Here is a 22,374-nt window from a genome sequence, read left to right as displayed (position 1 = left end):
GATTGACAAAAGAAAGTCTAGTTCTATCAGCATCACAGTTGTCTTCAATCCAGCTGATTCAATATTTCCCATCAGAAGTTGCTTTTAATCTCTTCCTATCAAAGTTGGTTTATGTGTATGTACAGAGACAGAGACAAAGCATACACAGCTGTCCTCTGTAATGAAAGCTAACCGTTGACAAAGTACAGCAACCTGAATCGCTATCGACACTAATTCGGCAGCAATCCTCTAGCCACCGCCTCCGTGCTCCTTTGGTTTTGATTTATATACTAGGGAAAGCTGGACTTCCACAATCAGTGAGCTTTCCAGGTGTGAGATCCAAAAGTCTAGGCTATTTATTCTAGTCACAAAAATAGAAAAAGGGCTAAAAGACATGGTTGGTAACATATAGAACAACCAAAAGGACAGAATGAAGTCAGGCCACTGTCCTGGCTAACTATCAGAGTGCAACAGTTAGATCAACTGTACAATCAAATTTGAATCAATCTGTTTCTTTCTTTGGCTGATACAACACAGGTGAAGGAAAGAAGAAAAGTTTGTTGTTTGGTTTGGGGGTGGGGTGGGGGTGGTGAATTTACAGAAAAAAATAACCCTGAGGCATTTCTCCACAACAGAATATATGTACTAGAATCACAGACACCAAATTTTAGAGCTAGAAGGTGCAAGGATCATCTGGTTTGACATATGAAGAAACTCAATGATCCTTGCACCAAATAAAGATTATGAGCCCTTTTGCACCTTTTAAATACTGAAAAAGATGTGCAATCCACTTTCCCTGAGAGCTTCCCATTAATATCTTTTTGTAACAAAATTACCCAAATTTAAACATTGTGACATTAGAGCAGGATTCTCTCAACTGGTTTCACATTTTAAAACCAACCTAGCTAGATAAAATCAATCTTTCAACTCTTTAACCTGTGTGTATATTTTAATGGAACCGTGGGGCCCTCTTGTGGTCACATGTAAAAACCAACACCTAAAGTTTGTTTTGTTTTGTTTTAAAGTGGGGGCCCACAGCCCTGATTTTTAAAAAACATTTATATGGCGCTTCACATTTATGAGATCACTGTACGTGTATTGTTATGTGATTTGCAACATATCTAGAATACATCCCCCCCTTCTCTCCTCTGACCCTACCAACACCGGGGCAGACCCTCATCACCTCATGCCCTGGACTACTGCAATACCAAACTGGTAGGTCAGCCTGCCTCCAGTCACTCCCTACTCCAACCCATCCTCCATTCAGCCACTGAATGCGATTTTTCAAAAGCACAGGTGCAGCCATGTCAGCCCCTTCTCATAACTAGTGGCTCCCTTTCACCTCCAGGAACAAATACAAAAGGCTCTGCGGGGCAGTCAAAGCTCTTCATAACCTAGCCACCCCCAAGCCCCACCTTTATGGTCTTCTTTCATCTTACCCCGCACCACGTACTGTTCCATGCAATGACACTAGCCTCTTGGCTGTTCCAGGAATGGGATACTCCATCTCTCCACTCTGGGCATTCTCACTGGCTGTCTCCCATGTCTGGAATGCTTTCCCCCTGGCTTCCCTTATATCCCAACTAAAACTGGAGCTTCTACAGGAAGCCTTTCCCAGTCCCTTAATTCTAGTGCCTTCCTATTTATCCTGTATATAGAGTGTTTGCACCCATTTGTTTGCTGTCATACTCATTAGATTGTAAGCTCCTTGAGAATGACTGTCTTTTGTTCTCTTTGTATCCCCAATGCTTAGCACAGTGGCTGACACATGGCAGGTACTTAATAAATGTTTATTGATTGATAGATGTGATTCTTACAGCAACACTGTGAGATAGCTGGATTGTTCCCATTTGGTGAGGGTCAATGTTCAGAGAAGTTAAGCTTCTTGCCAAGGTCACAAGCTAATTATCAGTGTCAGAGTAGCAGAGCTTAGGCTTAAACCTAGGTGACATTCTTATACATTAGAAAATACAAAAATCCTAATCAATCTAGCATTGTTTTGAGAATTCTAAAGAAAGTTGAGATAAGTATTTTGAGAGGAAAGCTAAAAGTTGCAAAAACAAGCTGATTTGGGGAAAATATTAAACTTGGAATTACTTCTGCCATTAAAATATCTGTTATCCATTCATGAGGGGTGGGGGGCAAAGAGAGAAACTCCAACAGAAAGACAGAGTATGTAATGGAAAAACCCCACTGTCAGAAGGCTTCAAATCCTAGCTCAGATACTTAAACAGGCTATGTAACCCTAGGTAAGTCACTTGACTTCTCTGAAACTCTTTTGTTTCTTCATCTATAAAATGGGGATATTTGGATTATCACACAAGGTGATAGTGAGAAAAACACTTTGCAAGCCTTCAAAAGTCTTATAGGTGTGGAAGGGGAAGTGGGAAGGGAAATGAAAGAATACTGGGGAAATTTTAGTCAAGCTGAAAAAAAACAAAAGACATTAATAAAAATTCATTGGAAAAAAAAATTAGAAAGTTACTAAAGCCCCATTCTATCTGAGCTAAGTAAAGGGAGTGGAATTGAAGGAGTACTTGTCTGCATTAACAGCTCATTGCCACAGCCGTCTTACATAAATAATCAGTAAAAATAAAAAGAAATTAGAGGTAGTTCTGCTCTATTCTGCTGTTCCCCAAAAGCACTGCTATGCAAAAATTGTGCAATAACTACCACAGAGCTTATGAAGAAAATAGGGTTAAGGGTTCTATTCTCAAAAACTTTGGAGTAACATATAAAAGACAGGGACCCAATAAAAATGGCAGGACAGTTTTATACATGTAAAATGGTGAATAAATACAGAAATTCTACAACAGCTTGGGCTGCTGCTGCCCCTGCCCCTCTACTCCCTCCCCCAGCACCCCCTACCCTTGGCTGTGGAAGAAGTGGATGGGAGTGTTGCAACCAGCCCTCCTCAGACTCACTCCTACTGCACCAGAAAATATGCAACAAACACGGCACTTCACTTTGAAAAAGACCAGAAGTTTCTTGTGGAAGTGAGAGTCAGGAAAGGTTGTAACTTGTGAGTTACTATGAAGCGGTGCAGTCTTCTGAGTTCTCTCACTGTTTCTAGAGGAAGAATTTAAAATTTGGGTCATGCTCAAAATATTCCCTAATATACTGATTTGAACAAATGTGTGTTTTTGAAACACGTATTATAGTAGAACTGACAATGCGAACAAACATCCACATTCTATGTATATCAACCTGCACGGCTATGTGTATGTATATATGTATGTATGTATGTAGAGTCACACACAATGTTATTATTGCACAGTACTACCGTGTCTTCAGAGTACACAGGGATAGGGATCTCAAAATTCTGAAATTAAACCCAATGAATAAGAAACCATCTGAATGCTTGGATGACAGACCTCATGGCAGAATAAGTCAAAGTCAAAAATGTGGGGGCATTTAAAACAAAGGGGGTGACATACGCTCTATCTACTACAACAATATCAACTTTAAAACCTTCATATAACTCCAAACGCTATCATACTGCTTGCCTACTTCTGAGGAAATGTATAGAAAGCAAAAGTAGAACCTGAAGAGCAAATAAATTTACAAGATGAGGAAATACCATTTTTGCTCTTCCTGATGCTAAGTTGATACCTAATAGCTCAGATGGAGCAGACTAGTAGTTATACATAGAAGAAAAAAAAAATCTCTAAAATGATGATGAAGATGATGATACCAAGAAGACTCTGCATCACCAAAAATGCAGAGTCCAGATAAACTGATAGGGTGTGTGGATCTGACAGCCCGCCAGCTGCCAAGAACACTGACCTCAAAAGAAGCACTACTTGCCTGTAACCAGTGACCACCTAGATGGCATCCATCACATCTTCTTGTACACGGCACCCACTCAAGCACCTAGAGTAGTACTTTGTATGCAGCACGTTCTCAAAACTCATTTGCTGAATTTTTCAAAATCAGTACACAAATCAAACCAGCCTAGTGAGACATTCAAAGCACTGATTTCCAAGTTAAGCTTGGAGGGTAATTATATCTGTAGCTCTTTGTATGACCCTGTAATGAACTTGACTAAAGATAATCAGGTCACCTATGAGCAAAGATAAATGATATACAAAGTCCACAAACTATCTTTCAGCTCTAGTAGCTAAAATGGAGTAAAACACAAACCACAGAAAAAACAGGCCAGAAGAAGGCTAGGTATCACACTACAGTGGGAATAAAAACACTACCACCTCAACCATATTTCCTCCCAAAGAAAATCAACTTTTCAGTGTTTTAAGTCTGAAAGGCTTTTCCTTTACAAAATGCCCATCACTAAATTTTTAAAAAGTTTCTTCTGAATGCCAAGCCAGGTTGTTTGTCTTAGTGCAATATTCTATAGGACAATACAGTCATCAGGCTTCAGTAAAAAATTAAAGAGATCCCTTTATAACTAATCGAAGGTCAAGACTTTTTAATAACTTGAAAAGAACTCAACTGACTGAAGGTGCACAGTTTTGCTGGACTTTATTCAAAATTAGACCTAGTTTTCAATCATTTAAGAATACCAAAATTTTGGTGACCAAATATAAACACCCATATGTTTTGAAAAATGAACTCCAACATCACATTGTGTGTTATGAGGCAAATTTGGCACAGTAGGATAATCTATGGAAAGCAAACACAAACTGAATAGAAGACAGCTTGCCCCTCGCAGCATGTAACAAACACCTCAAAGTGGTAGAGCAGCAGCTAGGCAGCAGTGATCTTAGTTACTGAACTCTCCGACAACGTTTGGAGAAGTTATGCACACCACCACACACCTTTGCACAGGTAATTTTATTCTCGCCTGTGGGTGCTGACAGTGCTCATAGACTGTTGTTGGAAATATTCAGAAAACACATACCTGAATATTGTCACTTTTTTTTTTTACATCACAATTCAATAACCATTTAACAGTTATAGCTACTAAATAGAAGGAGCAAAATGGTACAAAGGTTTACACTTTTTCCTCACAAACAAGGTCACTGTGAACAATAGTAATGAGTTTACTGAAAGCATACCACTACAACGATGAAGAAAAACTTTTTTTTAAATATACTCATCTGTTTATAAATAAACTCTGATTTTTTTTCAGTACACATTTACAGACCTGATCAATAAAAAGCAACAATACAGATACTCTTCTTTGAAAACAAAATATCAAGAGATGGACCACTAGGGGAAAATTCACCTAAGGAAAGGGAATGAGAAGCAAGCATTGGATTAATAGAGAGTTAAAAGTATAGTCATACTTCAACCTCATTTCTGTTCATATACACCAACACTAGGACAGGATTGTCAGTATTCAGGACCGTTTTTACTTGAATTCCAATAGATTGCAATCAATCTTGTAATACACATAGGGATAATATTCCTGTTGACTGAGATTTAAGCCCGGAATATCCATGGGAGCCTATTGAAAAATAAAAAAAATAATTTTAAGTTAACACTCTTAAAAATAGAAATATAACAATATTCTCTTGTATTTCTACAAATAGAATTTTTACTTTCAATTTTAATTTCAATTTCAATTTTGACCAATTCTGGTAACAAGTGAATCTGGGGGATACCAGTCCATTCCCTCAATATGACAACAAGATGAAGCATTTGGTTCCAAACTGTTGATGCACCAATAAAGACTTCACTTACTATACATGAAAGCCACAAGATATTCATTGCCGGTATGTTTAAGTAGCGTAAGTAACATATTTTGGCCAATTCTATAATGCAGCACTTAATTTTCTGACTTACTTCTAAGAGAAACAGCTTGGTGTAATAGCTATCTAAGGCTGAACTTGGTGTGAGGCACAAAGGCCTGGATTCAAATCCCACTTCTGACACACACACCAATTGGGTGATGAAGGGCAAATCCCTGAGCCTCAGACAACTCTTTAAGACTGTAAGACATAAGTGCGAGGCAAACTTGGAGTTAGAGGAAGAAGGTTCCAAGAAATGTTTAAGGTGCTATCACAGTAACAATCAAAAGGGAAAACAAAGAACTGAAGTCAGCTAGCTTCAATGTTTTAAAAAGAAATGTGTATTTCTAAGGGCCATTCCAGCACTGTGCAATGAATATAGGTCACAAATCTTTCCCTTTCCCTACCACGTGATTTTTAAAGTAGAGGGGGAAATGGTTCATTTAAAAATGCTGGCTTGCAGACACAATACTGTTTTGTTTTCTGGGAATCACAAAAGAATCTACAACAGGCACTAAATTGAACAAAAAATAACTACTTATTTGCCTATTCTCTGCAATTCATAAATTTTATACAATTTGCACTGCTGGTTGTACTTCAGTATTCTCTTAATTAGGACACTTACCATGGGGCTATTAACATCTGATCATATACCAAGATAATAACCAGTTTTTTCAAAAGGCTAAGCAGCAAAAGATAGAATTTAACAGTATACCATGGGTAAGGGCTTTATTATACTTGAATCAAGGCAGAACAACATAAAGCACTTTGTAATAAAAGACAACACACCCCAATGCTCAACACGACACAACAGCTCTTGAAGTGCTGCCGATATATCTTTTAGCGTGAGGACTCACTATTAAAAACCATGGGAGCATTTAGGGAGCAGGATGAAATACTTGGAATACAGAATGAAAAGGTAGCAAGCATCATAAGCATTCTCCTTAGTCTGAAATAATGGTCTGCACTTCAACTTTTGCATTCATTTCATTTTCAGTTCCAGTAACTGCAATTAGGAAACTTAAGTGAAATTATTCTATAGCACCCAGTTGACAGGAATGTTGAACTAACTTCGTGTTTCAGATAAAGTTAATAATCATCCTTAAGTACTTAATGGACTACTGACAGAAATACATGTTGACAAGGCTTCTTTGATGTGTTCATGGTTCTATTTCTTTTTCTAAATAATTCTGGGATAATGGAATAAATGACAATATCTTTAGATGCAGACAGGGAATGAGACTACTGCAAGCTTACATTATCCTGATTAAAGACCTCATTTCCTTCTGAGAGCTCTAAACAGAATAAGGTTTAACATTCTAACTTGTTAGTAAACACAATTCTACTTGGCAACAGTACCTTAATCAATACTTAGGATCTACTTGAAAGGAGGCATAAGCTCCAGCTCCAGGTAATTCTTAGAGGGATGGTACTGTAAGCACTCTTTTATCAAGGCACAACTCTGTTCAGGAAGGTATCATAGAGCAAGTGACCAGGTAATGAATGTGGCCATTCGTCACTCCAAAAGTCAGAGGAAAAGTAGGCTGTTTTAGTGAGAAGTTTTTGGAAAATATGGTTCTTAACTTCTATCTTGAGAGACTAACAACAATTCCATTCAAAGAAAAATACTATTCCTGTACTAGAAAAGCTAGCTATGGCAATAAGAGAAGAAAAAGAAACTGAATAGGCAATGAGGAAACAAAACTATCACTCTTTGATAAGATGGTATACTTGGAGAATCCCAGAGAATCAACTAAAAAACCAGTTGAAACAATTAAGAACGTCAGCAAAGTTGCAGGAAATAAAATAAACCCACATAAATCATCAACATTTCCATATATACCAACAAAGTCTAACAGGAGGAGACAGAAAGAAAATTCCAATTAAAATAACTGCAATGTAAAATGCTTGGGAGTTTACCTGCCAAGAAAAACTCAAGAACTATAAGAACACAATTACAAAACACTTTTCACACAAATAAAATCAGATCTAAGTAACTGGAGAAATATTAATTGTTCATGAGTAGACCAAGGCAATATACTAAAGACAATTCTACTTAATTCATTTAAGTTATTCTATGTCATACTAAACTACCAAAAAGTATTTTATACAGCTAGAAAAAATAATAACAAAATTCATCTGGAAAAACAAAAGATCTACTGTGCTATAAGAAATAATGGGCTGGTTGATTTTAGATTCGCATGAAATAATGAAGAGTGAAATGAGCAGAACCAAGAGAATGCTGTACACAGTAACAGAAACAGTCCTAAAAACAACTATGAATGACTAATTAATTTTGAGTATTATAAATACTAAACTACAAAGGATCTATAAAGAAAGATGTACAGTATGTATATTATAGTTTTACATATTTGTGTCTAATAGCAGCCTTCTCTAGGGAAGGGTGGGGAGGGAGGAAGAAAAAAAATAAAGGAAATGTTCTTTTTTCTTGGTCTTTTTGTATTTAAGTTCAAAATGAATTTTTAAAATTTTTTAAAAAAGAATACCATGTCAAAAATATCAAGACTATGAAGAGAATCAATGGGAGAAAAAATGTGAAGGAAGGCAGCCTAGCAGTACCACATCTCAAACTGTATTAGAAAGCAGTAATCATCAAAACAATCTGGTACTGGCTAAGAAATAGAATGGAAGATCAGTGGAATGGATTAGAACCACAACACACAGTAGTAAATGTCAATAGTAATCTAGTGTTTGACAAACCCAAAGAATGAAGCTTTTGGAATTGACTATCTGACAAAAATTGCTTGGAAAATTAGAAAGCAGTTTATTGGAAACTAAGTACTGATGAACATCTCACACTGTATACCAAGATAAGATCAAATTAATCACATGATTTAGAAATAAAAGATATCATAAACAAATTAATGGAGCATGGAATACTTTACCTGTCAGATCTATGGATAAGAGAAGAATTTATGACCGAACAAGAGATAAAGAGCATTACAGGATGTAAAACGGTTAATTTTGATTACATTAAATAAAAAGGTTTTGCACAAGCAAAACCAATGCAGCCAAGATCAGAAGGAAAGCAGACAACTGGGGGACACTTTTACAGCAGATTTTTCTGATAAAGGCCTCATTTTTCAAATATATAGAGAACTGAATCAATTTTATAAGAATACAAGTCATTCCCCAATTGATAAATGGTCAAAAGATATGAACAAGCAGTTTTCAGATGAAGAAATAAAAGCTATCTATAGTCTTATGAAAAAATCCTTTAAATCACTATTGATTAGAAAAATGCAAATTAAAACAACTCTGAGGTACCACTTCACACCTATCAGATTGGCTGATATGACAGAAAAGGAAAATGATAAATGCTGGAGGAAATGTGGGAAAATTGAGACACTAATGCATATTGGTGGAGTTGTGAACAATCATTTTGTGGAGCAATTTGGAACTATGCCCAAAGTGTTATATAACTGTGCATAAACTTTGATTCTGCAATACCACTACTAGGTCTGTATCCCAAAGAGAGCAAAGGAAAAGGAAATGGATGGGCGGGGACAAGATGGCAGAGAAAAGGCAGGGACTCTCCTGAGCTCTCCCCCAAATCCCTCTGAACACCTTTAAATAATGCCCTAAAACAAATTCTGGCATGGCAGAACCAACAAAAGGACAGGATAAAACAATTTTCCTGCTCAAAACAACTTAGAAGGTCAGCAGGAAAGGTCTGTCACACCAGGGTGAGAGTAGAGTGCAGTCCAGTGCAGGCCACACCAGTGCAAACCCAGCCTCAGCAAACCAGGAGCAGGCCTGGGCAGCAACCAAATCAGCAACAGCAGCTGCTTCCAGAGCATTCAGCCCATTGACGGTCAGGGAGTTGAATAGCTGGTAAGAAGGAGATTACAGGAGTCTCTTTCCTGGCACTGAGTACAGGGCTGCCCATACTCAGATCCAGGTCACAGTCCTAGATGGTAGTCCCAGGGTGAGGAAGAGCATTAGCACACCACAGCGTGTCAGCCACAGTGGAACAAGGACCCTTGCCAGAATTCCAGGGCAGAAAAGAGTGCTTGTGGTTGCCCACAGACTAGAACAGAGAGCAGGAAAGTAATAAACACACTTCTCCTTAGATCATACCACCTTTGAAGAACTAAAAACTTACAGGTCCCTCTGAAAACAAATGCGCAAAAACCCTCAAAGTTTGGGACAGCATGACCTCCACCCTGGAAGCAGAGCCCTACTTTTATAAAGAGCTAAAAGTCAAGAAATAGGCTGGGAAAATAAGCAAACAGAAAAAAATTCTGACTATAGAAAGTTACTATGCTGACAAAGAAGATCAAAACACACAGAAGAAGATACCTTAGTCAAAACTGCTACATCCAAAGCCTCAAAGAAAAATATGAATTGGCCCCAGGGCATGGAAGGGCTCAAAAAGGATTTTAAAATTCAAGTGAGAGAGGCAGAGGAAGAATTGGAAAAAGAAATGAGAGTAATGAAAGAAAATCATGAAAAAAAAAAGAACCAGGTAGCACAAAAAAAAAATGAAGAAAATAACAGCTTAAAAAACAAAATAGGCCAAATGGTAAAAGAGGTACAACAATCCAATGAGGAGAAGGATGCCTTGAAAAGCAGGATTAGACAAATGAAAAAAGATATAAAAAAATTCACTGAAGTGAAGATCCTTAAAAAGTAGAATTAGACATTTTCATTTGAAAAAGGAGGTACAAAAGCTCACTGAAGAAAATAATTCTTTAAAAATTAGAATTGGGCAACTGGAAGCTAATGACTCTTTGAGACATCAAGAAACAGTAAAACCAAAAGAATGAAAAAATAGAAGACAATGTGAAATATCTCAACGGAAAAACAACTGACATGAAAAATAGATCCAGGAGAGAAAATTATCAGTCTTCCTGAAAGCCCTGATCAAAAAAAGAGCCTCGACATCATATTTCAAGAAACTGGCAAGGAAAACTGCCTGATGTTCTAGAACCAAAAGGCAAAAAAGAAATTGAAAGAATCCACTGATCACCTCCTGAAAGAGATCCCGGGAACATTATGGCCAAATTCCAGAGCTCCCAAGTCAAGGAGAGAATATTGCAAGCAGCCAGAATGAAATAATTCAAGTAATGTGGAGCCACAGTCAGAATAACACAAGATCTAGCAGTTTCTATATTAAAGGATCAAAGGGCTTAGAATACGATATTCCAAAAGTTAAAAGAGCTAGGATTACAATCAAGAATCACCTGACCAGCAAAACTGAGTATAATCCTTTGAGGGTGGGATGAATATTCAATAAAACAAAACAGAGGACTTTCAAGCATTCTTGATGAAAAGTCCAGAGCTGAATAGAAAATGTGACTTTCAAATACAAGACTCAAGAGAAACATAAAAAGGTAAACAGGAAAGGGAAATCACAAGGGGCTTAATAAGGTTAAACTGTTTATATTCCTATATGAGAAGATGATACTTATAATTCATAAGAACTTTCCCATTATTAAGACAGTTAGCAGGAGTATTTATAGAAAAGAAGGCACAGGTGTGAGTTGAATATGATGGGATAATTATCTAAAAACATAAAATTAAGGGGTGAGAAAGAGAAAGGGGGAGGTAGAATGAGGTAAATTATTTCACATAAAAGATGCAAGAAAGAGCTTTTATAGTGGAAGGGAAGTTGAGGGATGAAAGAGGAGCATGTGAACCTTACTCTAATCAGAACTGGCTCAAAGAGGGGATAACATACATACTCAATTGGGTATAGAAAGCTATCTTACCCTACAGGAAAGTGGGAGGGGAAAGGGATATGAGAAGGGGGAGGATGCTCATAGAAAGAAGGGTGGATTGGGAGAGGTATTAGTCAGAAGCAAAACACTTTTGAGGAGGGACAGGGTGAAAGGAGAGAGAAAACAGAATAAACAGGGGGGAAATAGGATGGAGGGAAATACAGTTAGCAATCATAACTGTAAAAATATTTTTGAAACAAGCTTCTCTGATAAAGTCCTCATCTCTCAAATACATAGAGAAATGAGTCAAATTTACAAAAATAGGAGCCATTCCCCAATTGATAAATGATCAAAAAATATAAAATCAGTTTTCAGACAAAGTAATCAAAGCTATCTGTGGCCATATGAAAAAATGCTCTAAATCACTACTGATTGGAAAAATACAAATTAAAACAATTCTGAGGTACTACCTCACACCCATTAGACTGGCTAACAGGACAGAAAAGGAAAATTACAAATGTTGGAGGGGATGTGGGAAAATTAATACACTAATGTACTGTTGATAGAGTTGTGAACTGATTCAACCATTATGTAAAACAATTTGGAACTATGTCCAGAGGCCTATAAAACCCTGCACAACTTTGACCTAGCAATACCACTACTAGGTCTATATCTCAAAAGAGATAAAAAAACAAAAAGAAAGAAGATCTATACTGTACAAAAATATTTATAGCAGCTCTTTTCTGGTGGCAAAGAATTGGAAACTGAAGGGATGCTCATCAACTGGGGAATGGCTGAACAAGATGTGGTATGTGATTATCATGGAATATTACTGTGTTATAAGAAATGACGAACATCCGGTTTCAGAAAAACCTCGGAAGACTTATATGCACTGATGCAAAGTGAAGTGAGCAGAGCCAGGAGACCACTGTAGACAGTAACAACAATATTGTACAATAATCATAGGTAAATGATTTATCTATTCTGATCACTACAATGATACAAGACTTAATGATGAAAGGACTTAATGATGAAAAATGCAGAGAAAGAACTGAAGGAGTCTGAATGCAGATAGAAGCATACTTTAATCTTCTTTACTTTTCTTGGGTTTTGTCTGTGTTCTCTTTTGTAACATGGCCAAAATGTAAATACGTTTTGAATGATTTCACATGTATAATCTGTATCAAAGCGCTTGCCTTCTAAAGGAAGGGGAAAGAAGAGAAGGAGGGAGAGAACTTGGAACTCAAAAATTATAAAAAAAGAATGTTGAAAATAGTTTTTACATGTAATTAAGAAAAAAAATAAAAATACTCTTTAAAAAGAAAAAAAGGAAAATATGGGGCAGCTACGTGGCACAATGGATAGAGCACTGGCCCTGAAGTCAGGAGGACCTGAGTTCAAAACTGGTCTCGGACACCTAACACTCACCAGCTGTGTGACTCTGGGCAAGTCACTTAATCCCAACTGCCTCACCAAAAAAAAAAAAAAAAAGGAAAATACTACTCTAGGTTGCTTTTAGGCTTTGGCCTGTTTTTAATTGGGCATTAATTTAGCAACAAGTATTAAACAGAGTGGAGCTCAAGGACTGCAATTTCTGAATTCTTTCTTTTGAGATGGTCAAGAGAAACCTAATCTTTACTTCAAATGGAAATCTCAGGAAAGTAAATGCCTTTACCTGATAAAACCAGATATTAACTTTTTCATAGTACAAAGACTCTTTCTCAAGAAAGGTGCTTTACTCAAAATATGTATTCTTAAGCCAGACGATATTAAACTTACAAGCATCCCTGAAGGTTCTCTAACACTTCAGCAAATAATGAAAAACTATTGTTTGTATAAAACAACCATTTGGGAGGTGAGATATCAAGACATAAGATTTGGAGTCAGAAAACCTTTACTAACTGGGTGAGAAATGCAATTAACCTCAGAGACCAAGTTTCCATATCTGTAAAGTGGGAATACTAATATCTGCAGTAACTACTTCTCAGAACCGTTATGAGAAAAAGTGTTACATAAATGTAATATTTTGGGGGCAGCTAGGTGGTGCAGTAGATAGAGCTCCGACCTTGGAGTCAGGAGGACCTAAGTTCAAATCTGGCCTCAGATACATAACACCTACTAACTGTGTGACCCTGGGTAAGTCACTTAACCCCACTGCCTCACCAAAAAAAAAAAATAAATAAAATTTTATGTATATATATGTAGCATTTTTAATACTACTAAAAACAATGAAGGTATTTCATTACTAGCTCTTAGTAACACCATGTCAACTTGGTGTAAGATGCTTCATGAGATGGTGTTATAAGTCCTACCTAGGCCTTGAACACCTAGATCAACTTGACAATAGGAATCTTTGTAGAGTTCAAAGTACTGTGTATGCTGCTATACAAATTTCCAAGCATAACAGTGACAAAATTTACCACGCAATGCATAATAGCTGATTTTTTTTCATAAGACTATAGATGCTTAAACACAAAACTAATAACAGCATGCTAACCTGTGGACTCTAAAGCAGAGTATTTCAGAGTATTTTACTACCTTAGTAAAACAAAAAAAAAAAATCCCTGATTTAGTGCCAGCATGCAAGCAAATGAATTCAATTCAACAAGTAATTAAGTACCTACTACATACAAGGCAATGGAGACATGGACACAAAAAAGAAAAACAGCCACTGGCTTACATGTCAGTAGATGACACAACTAAATAGCTAAGTAAATGCAAGATAATTTGAGGAGAGAGCATGAGGGGATCAGGAAAGGTTTCCTACAGGAGTTGATAACTGAGTAAGCTCTAAGGATTCTAAGAAGCAGAGATGGTTTCCAGGCCCTGGGAACAGCCTGTGCTAAGAGAGGCAATGGAACCTAACTGTAAAAACAGTTTAGTGCAGAGCAGTTTAAGACAGTAATAAAACAAATTTAAAGTAAATTTCAGAACATAAAGTCTGCATGACTTTGCAGTTATTTTTAAAATGCACAAAGACCTAAAGAATGTGAATTTTTAATGGATTCCTTAAAGTTCTACAATGTTTCGATATACAATGCATTAAATATATATATCAGAAGACTGGAAGGAGAAATTATTATATTGTAATATTGGCTCAGGGCAAAATAATTTTAAAAGATTTTATAAAATAATGCTTAATAAGCTTAGGCTAAGGAGATTAACTTTTAACATATGTTAACTTCAAGAAAGTTTAAATTTACAGCAATGAACAAAATTAAATTGTGTATGTATATAATTTCTGTATAAGAACAACTTAAGGGCTTTTAAAGAACTAGACACATTTACTACTGCTTTTCAATCATTCTATTTCCTTCCTTCTTTAAGATGCATATCAAATGCTTATTTGAGAATAATGAAGTGATTTTGATAAAATGCATTCTTAATATGATAGGTATAAACATACTTACATCAATAATAGCTGCTGCACTACTGTCCAGGTGTTTATATAAATCATACAATACTTCTCTCAGTTTCTTCATGGTTTTCTTATTAGGTTGCAGTAGCATTGCCTGGAAGTTCACTGGTAATCCATATCTGAATTATTTTTTTAAAAAAGGGTAAATTTTACAAACAGTTGGTGATATTAAGAAAATTCATGCCCTCAGACTGCAACACACTTTTACCTCTGAGAGTAAGGAAATACATTTCATTAAAACGAGCATTTTCACATAAGCAACAAATACATGTGAATAAATACATGCTCAATTTGGTTCCCACTGCCCTTTAGAAATCCCATATTCTCTCTCAGAGATGAGATTCAGCTTAGATTCAGCTTAAAGCATAATTCAATGTTTTAAACGCACTGTGGGCTTCCCCAGGAAATTACGGTGTTTAACAATAATAACAATAATAGTGATGATGGCTAGAAATTATGTTTTACTTTAAAGCACTATATAAAGCTAAAGGTTTGCAAAGGTTTTTAACAAATATTATTTTATCCTCAATAACAACTTTAAATATATAAAGGAAGGTAGGTACTACTATTATCCCCATTTAACAGATGAGGAAACTGAGGCAGGTTTTTTTTGTTTTGTTTTTTGTGACTTGCCCAGGGTCACTACAGATTTTAAGTTTCTTTCTTTCTTTTTTTTTTTAAGTGAGGCAACTGGGGTTAAGTGACTTGCCCAGAGTCACACAGCTAGTGAGTTTTTATGTGTCCAAGGCTGCATTTGAACTCAGGTCCTCCTGACTCCAGAGTCAGTGCTCTATGCATTGTTCCACCTCCGATTTTAAGTTTCTAAGGCCAGACTTGAACTCCACGTTCCTGACTCCTGTTCTAGAATTCTAACCATTGTGCTACCCAGTTGCTGTTTAATAAATGCCTTTTTGACGATGAACATGAGACTGCATCTATTCCTGTGTTCTGGATAATTACTAGTAAGAACAGTGAGAACACCTGGGAGATAATTTAGTTAAAATGTTTCTAATATTAGCAATATTTAATATAGGTCTCAAGCCTGAGGTATACAAAAAGTACTATAACTGAACTCTAATATTAAATATGAATGTCTTTGATTTACTTGTATCACAAACATGCACCACAAGAAAACGGAGTTTGCTTTCATTGCCTAATTATTTTCCTCAGTAAAAGAAAATGTTTAGTATCTTATAATCTAGTTTTATCTTGAAAAACATTTAGAACTTAGTCCTTTATCTCACAAAAATGAAAGATCTTTTTGATCTTTCAAGATCAAAAGTCACAAAAGGAACAAATAATCAAGTACATTTAGGCCCCTATCTTGTAGGGGTTTCAGAGAACTAATATCTCCACCTTGTCAGGAACTGTATTACAGTATGAGACTTTTTCAGTGAGGTGCATTTCAGTGCCATCATGACTTCTGGTGTATCCAACTCCATTATATAACACTTAAGTACGTCAGAATGCTTATTCACTACTTCTGCCCCACCCCCATTTTACAGTTCCAAAGTATGAGCTAGATTTGCTAAACAACTAAGATGTTTTACCTTAAAACAGATTCCACAAAAACTCTTAATGCTTTCACATGGATCCATGCAATGAAAGCTTCACTGAAATTTACTTTCAGCCACCGAACTAGTGGTCCCTATAGAAAGAAAGAACAACCAGTCATTTAGTCTTGAAAATGGTAATTAATAAGACCAACATTTATAAAACAAAGGCTACTTATCTGGAACCCACAGAAACCTTCACATTACCCATTTAGCAAGATTTTTAAAGGTATTATCATTATGTGACAGTCTGATCTGAAGCAAAGACTGATATGTTAGCTACCACTCTGTGACTTGAAAACATATGGAACATATGGAAATCGATGCACAATGAGAAAGGACTGCAATTTAATGTTTTTTATTCCATTAAACTTTCAAAGCACTTTTTACTTTGTTAATGTCATTTTCTAATTTATATTACAATTATACAAAAGAAAAGCTTGAGGATAGGAAATCATGTCTCATTTTCTTGTTGTGGTTTCCTTGCATACCTACTATAGAATTTGGTATATAGTAGGTATTTAATAAGTGTTTGTTGAATTGAAATCTAAATATGATACCAAATATACGTGTATCTCGCCTTAAGACCCAAAGTATAAAAATTAAACTGTACTAAGCAGATAATATGGGATGACTGTTAAAAACAGGAAAACCTGAAGGTTCCTCTAAATATTGGGCTACCCTAATACATTTTAAAAAGGAATTCAAGTTACATACAACTTTTTAGGAATAGTGGGAAGGAGCTAACTGTGCGAACTTGGATAAGACAAGTAACTCTTTGAGCCTGAGGTCCTCCATCTGAAAAATTAAGGGGATAGAGCAGATATCTAAAGCCCGTTTCCAGAAAATGAAAGATTCTTTCACGTAAACTCAGGCAATAAACCCCACAATTATCATAATGTATTTTAAAGTTTGACTTAGAGCCATATTTTGGGATACATTTTAAATAACCTACCTAATATTCCCACCAAACACAAGCAATATAATAATTTAATTAGTATTAGGAAAGTGCTTTGCAGACCTTAAAGCACTTTAAGTGTACACTAATAATGATCACCTTCTGCACTGGCCCCTTGGTGAACCAGTTCAGCCACACCATCCTCTACACTCCATTCAAGCCCTTTCCTCTTTATCCTATCACTCATCATGCCCTGCCCAGCCCCAACCTTGGGTTACTCCTCCCTCATTTGTTGCCTTGGCTTCTATGCATGTGCTGTTGAATGGAGCCAGAGAAAAATCGCACAACTGTGGTGACTATACCCACTAACAATATATGTTACACAGTCTCATCTTCTGTTACAGCTCTCAAATCAATTTACTATCTCAGTCACCAAGACGACTTTTCTAAACCTTTTCAAGTTTCCCATGGCAGCCCTTTCTCCCACCCTGTCAAGCTGAGGGCTTGTCTCATGTCACTAGAAAAATTAAGGCCACCAACTGCCAAGGGCTCCCTCTTCTCTCTCCTTCCTCATCTTACATCACTCAGCTGCCTCCCACCACTATCTCCTTTACCCTTGTCTCACAGGAAGAGGTAACCCTTCTCTTTGCTGAGGCTCACTCCTCTACCAGCACAACTGATCCTATTCCATCCCAACTTCTTCTGCGGATTGCCCCCCCCACCATCTCTACTCTCATTAATCTTCCATCTCTGCTAACTGGATGCTTCCCTACTGCCTAAAAACATGCCCATGTCTTCTCCATCCATAAAAAAATCCTCACTAATCCAACCATCTCATCCTGCATTTGCCCTGTATCTCCAATGCCTTTCATGGCTATACTTGCCATACAGGCCACCTACAAGAAATGCCTCCACTTCCTCTCTTCTCACTCTTTTTTAAACTCTCTATAACATGGTTTCCGATCTCATCATTCAACTCCTCTCAACAAATTACTAATGACCTCTTAATGGCTAGAGCTTATGATTTTTTCTCAATTCTCAACTTTCTTGACCTCACCACAGACTCTGGCACTATCAATCAACCTCTGCTCCTTGATACTCCCTTCTCTCTAGGTTTTCATGACATTGCTCTCTCCTGGTTCTCCTTCTACATATGTGACCTCTCCTCAGGCCCCTTTGCTAGATCATCCTCCAGGTCATGCCCACTAAACATAGGTGTCCCTTCAAGACTGTCTGGGGTCCTCTTCTTTTCTTCCACTACAATATCTCACCTGGTGAATCCCATAGGTTCAATTATTATCTCTATGCAGACAATTTCCAGATCTACTTATCCAGACTTAACCTCTTTCCTGCTCTCACCACCAATGGATATTACTGCCTATTAGATATCTTGTCTGGATGTTCTGTTAACAACTTAAACTCACTGTGTCCAAAATTGAACTCATCATCTCCCTCTCAAAACCCTTCCCTCTTCCTAAGTTCCCTATTGCTACTGAGGACACTACCACCCTTCCAAGTCACTCAGTCTTGCAACCTAGTCCATGTTTGACTCCTCACTCTCTCATCCCTACATGTAACCAGTATACAGTCTTGCTGTTTCTACCTCTGGAGCATTTTCTCTACAGGCCACTTCTCTCCTCTCCCACCACCCTGGTGACAGCCCTCCTCACCTTATGTCTGGACTCCTACAATGGCCTTCTAGTTAGTCTCCCAGTTTCTCCCCACTCTAGATCCACCAAAGCGATCTTTCTAAAACATAGGTATGTCTATGTCAACCCCTCCCCACCAACATGATAAACAACAGCAGCTCCCTATTAACTCCAGAATCAAACATAAAAGTCCGTAGTTGTTAAAGCCCTTTCACAACCTGCTCCTTCCTCTCTCTCTTGGCTTCTTCTACTCCACTCCCCTCCACGCAAAGCCATTCTGGCTTTGTTTCTATGCCTTGCACAGAACACCCCATCTAGCTAGTCCAGGCCTTTTCACTGGCTGCCTCTATGTCTGGAATGCTCTCCTCCTAACTTCTGCCTCCTGGCTTCCCTCAAGTCTCACCTAAAATCTCATTTTCTATGAAAAGCCATTCCCAATTCCCTTTAATACTACTGCCTTCCCTCCACTGATTATTTCCAATTTATGCTGTATCTTTCTTGTTTGTACACAAGTGTTTTGCACATTGTCTCTCCCAATAGAATGGGAGTTCTCTGAAGTCAGGGACCATGTTTTTTTCTTTCTTTGTATCCCCAGTGTTTATCACAATATGTGGCCCACAGAAGGTACTCAATAAATGCTTCTTCAATGACTGACTGACAGGATTATATATCAGGCTTGCTCTATATAGAGATGCTAACTTATAAAATGCTAATGGAAAGATGCCTATTCTTTAAAACATTTCTAGCCTTCCCTATAAAATGACTATGGAAATCTTTTTCTTTAAAGGGGTGAAAGGAATTGAAATTTATGATTTCATTGTTCTATCTAGGGAACTTCAATGTGGAAGCTCTCTCCATCAATGCAAAATAATTTGTCTGAAACTTAGTCTTAGAGAATTGCCTGGGATACTAAGAGATCAAGAGACTTGTATGACAATTCACACAGTTAACATAAGTGGATGGCAAGACTCAACTCCTGGTCTTCCTAATTCTAAGGCTATCTCCTCTATCCACTAAACCACACTGCCTCTCTTTTTGAGCCTACATAACCTGGTATTCTCAGGCAACCTTGCACCTAAGAATTGCCTAGGCCCTACTCTGCTTATATTTTGAGATCAAACAAGCCTGGGCACTTGCAGGGTGGTAGAGCTCCTGGTTATATACTTGATATTACCTTATATACTTGACATTACTGGAAAGGGATAGGGAAGAAGAAAAGAAGTGTCTCTCTACTCAGATGACAGAATTTTCAAGTACTTGGGGCACACTTATATTGGCTATAAGAATTTGCATTTTTTTCCACTGACATTACACAGCATTTTCATTTCACCTCCAGCAGGCTTTAACATTTACATTGTTTTACAGTCTCCATAATAATCCTTACCTGTTAATAAGACATGACAAGAAATCTGACCCAATCTTTTACTTCTATGATTTTATCCCTGTTCCTAAGGATTAGAGAGCTTTGCAAGGAGGATTATCAACAATGAGAAGAGGGGAACTCAAAACAAAACTCTGACAATTTCATAACTTTGCCGAACACCAATACATCATCAATGTAACACTTTGGTAGCCATGCTACCTATATTCTGACCTCCTCCTTAACCTCCTATCCCCAGGACCTTGGCTAGCATATGTCAGAGGCAGAATTTGAACACTAAGTCCTGAACCCAGTCTTCCTGATTCCAAAGCCAGCTCTCTATCCAATATAACAGGCAGTTGCTTAAAAAAATAGTTTTTAAAAATTATGATTTTTAATGAATACCAAAAAAAGAAAATGGAATCTCTATTACATGTAGCTTGCCTTTTAAAACAACATATGATAAAATCCAACACGTTATTTTCAAAGCTACCTTGCTTACCCATTTCTTTCCGGATTTCCTTCTGATCTTTTTTGTACATTTTAAAAAATGCTTCAATGACCCTTTTTTCCTTTTTTTTGGGGGGGGCAACACTATCACTAGTTTCCCTCTCCCTGTCACCTCTCCTTCCCAAATCCTCCTCATCAATGGAAAAAACCCCACAAACTTTGTAATAAATAAGCATAAGCAAAAGCAAAAGAAATGTATATCTTTGTCATGCTCTAAAACACATATCTCATTCTGCCCCTAAGTCCATCGTCTGTCAGGGGTGGGTATTATGTCATGTATCCTCTGGAATTGTGGTTGGTTGTTTCATAGATCAGAGTTCTTAAGTCTTTCAAAGTTGTGTTTCTTTACAAAGTTGTTACCATGCAGAGTGTGCCAAAGTCTTACCGTAGTTTTAAGCAACTGAAGATTCAATTGCTTAAAACTGAACTAAGACTTTTGGAACATACGATATAAATTGTTCTAGTTCTGCTCACTTTATTCTGCATCAATTCAAAAAAGTCTTTCCAGGTTTGTCTGAAACCGTCCTTTAAAAAAAAATTAACAACTGGATCTCCCCATGTCACTTAGGCTGAAAGTATATAGAAGGGCTACTCAGGGACCAATACTACCATGGTATTGGGACTTGAGCTTTGACCTGCTCCATTTCTGATCTAGGCCAGTTAGCTCCTCCTCAGGAAACTTGGTGCCCCACCCCCCAACTTCTTGGGGCTCACCACACAGTGGCCAAACTTAGTGCAGACACCAGACTGTTCCAGCCCACCAATCTGCCAGCCTCAGCCTCCTCAGTAGATAGGATTACAGACGTGTGCCACCATGCCTGGCTGAAACTATCCTTTTCACCATTTATTATGCAATAATGTTGCCAAGTCACTTCTTAACTCAGCAAACCCTAGTGCCCCTTCATAATGCATGAGTGCATCTCTGTCCACTTTGGCCAGGCCAGGGTATGAGTCTCAATGTCTGCTGGGAGCCCCAGCGCCTGGAAATGTCAAGTAGGTGTCAAATGAAGAGACTTGTAGGGGAAGGAGACAACTTCCTTCAAATCCTTCAGTGAAATGAGTACCAACAAGCATGTCCCCAGGACAATGTCAGCAGACCTGGAACCAACTGCCATTAGTGAAGTTCATACTGAAACCTATCACCACCTTTTCCACCCTGAGCAGGGAAGATGCTGCCAATAACTATACCCAGGGGCATTACTTTATCAGAAAAGGAATCATCAATCTGGTCCTGTACAGAATTTGGAAGCACACTGACCAGGGCAAGGCTGTCAACACTTCTTTATTTTCCACCATTTAGGGGGTATAACTGGTTCTAGTTTCAATCTCTCTGCTGAAAGAACAAGTTAAAGCTGGAGTTCTCCATTTACCTAGTTCCTCAGGTTTCCACAGCTGTAGTTAAGCCCTACAACTCCATTCTTGCCTCTCCTACCACCCTGGTGCACGCTGGGCCTTCATGACACACAAAAAAGCCACTTATGATATCACAGAAATCTAGATATTTAATGAACACCGAACCTACACTAATTTAAATTGCCTTATTGGTCAAACTGTATTCACTCCTCACTGCCTCTTTGATTTGATAGTACCCAGACTGCTCATCTGACATAATCCCAAACCAGCCTAGTAC

At 37.5% G+C, this 22,374-nt stretch overlaps 1 protein-coding gene across 2 annotated transcripts in view; it reads right to left on the bottom strand.

Moving 5' to 3' along the window:
- Positions 1 to 4,436: 4,436 nt before the first annotated feature.
- Positions 4,437 to 22,374, bottom strand: part of ATP6V1C1 (ATPase H+ transporting V1 subunit C1) — a 65,697-nt gene continuing 47,759 nt past the window's right edge. For both annotated transcript variants that reach the window (XM_078153694.1, XM_020969689.2), the window contains exons 11-13: positions 16,325 to 16,422; positions 14,767 to 14,893; positions 4,437 to 5,389 (exon numbers count right to left, since the gene is read on the bottom strand). In XM_078153694.1, coding sequence (XP_078009820.1) covers positions 5,294 to 5,389; positions 14,767 to 14,893; positions 16,325 to 16,422 — 321 coding nt within the window. In that variant the 3' untranslated portion in view covers positions 4,437 to 5,293. The remainder of the gene's footprint in view (positions 5,390 to 14,766; positions 14,894 to 16,324; positions 16,423 to 22,374) is intronic.

The sequence above is a fragment of the Phascolarctos cinereus genome, unplaced genomic scaffold (assembly GCF_003287225.1).
Source record: "Phascolarctos cinereus isolate Bilbo 61053 unplaced genomic scaffold, phaCin_HiC Scaffold_4;HRSCAF=312, whole genome shotgun sequence".
Lineage (NCBI taxonomy): Eukaryota > Metazoa > Chordata > Mammalia > Diprotodontia > Phascolarctidae > Phascolarctos > Phascolarctos cinereus.
The sequence above is the reverse complement of the archived record's forward strand: the minus strand, read 5'-3'. Positions and strand labels throughout refer to the sequence as shown.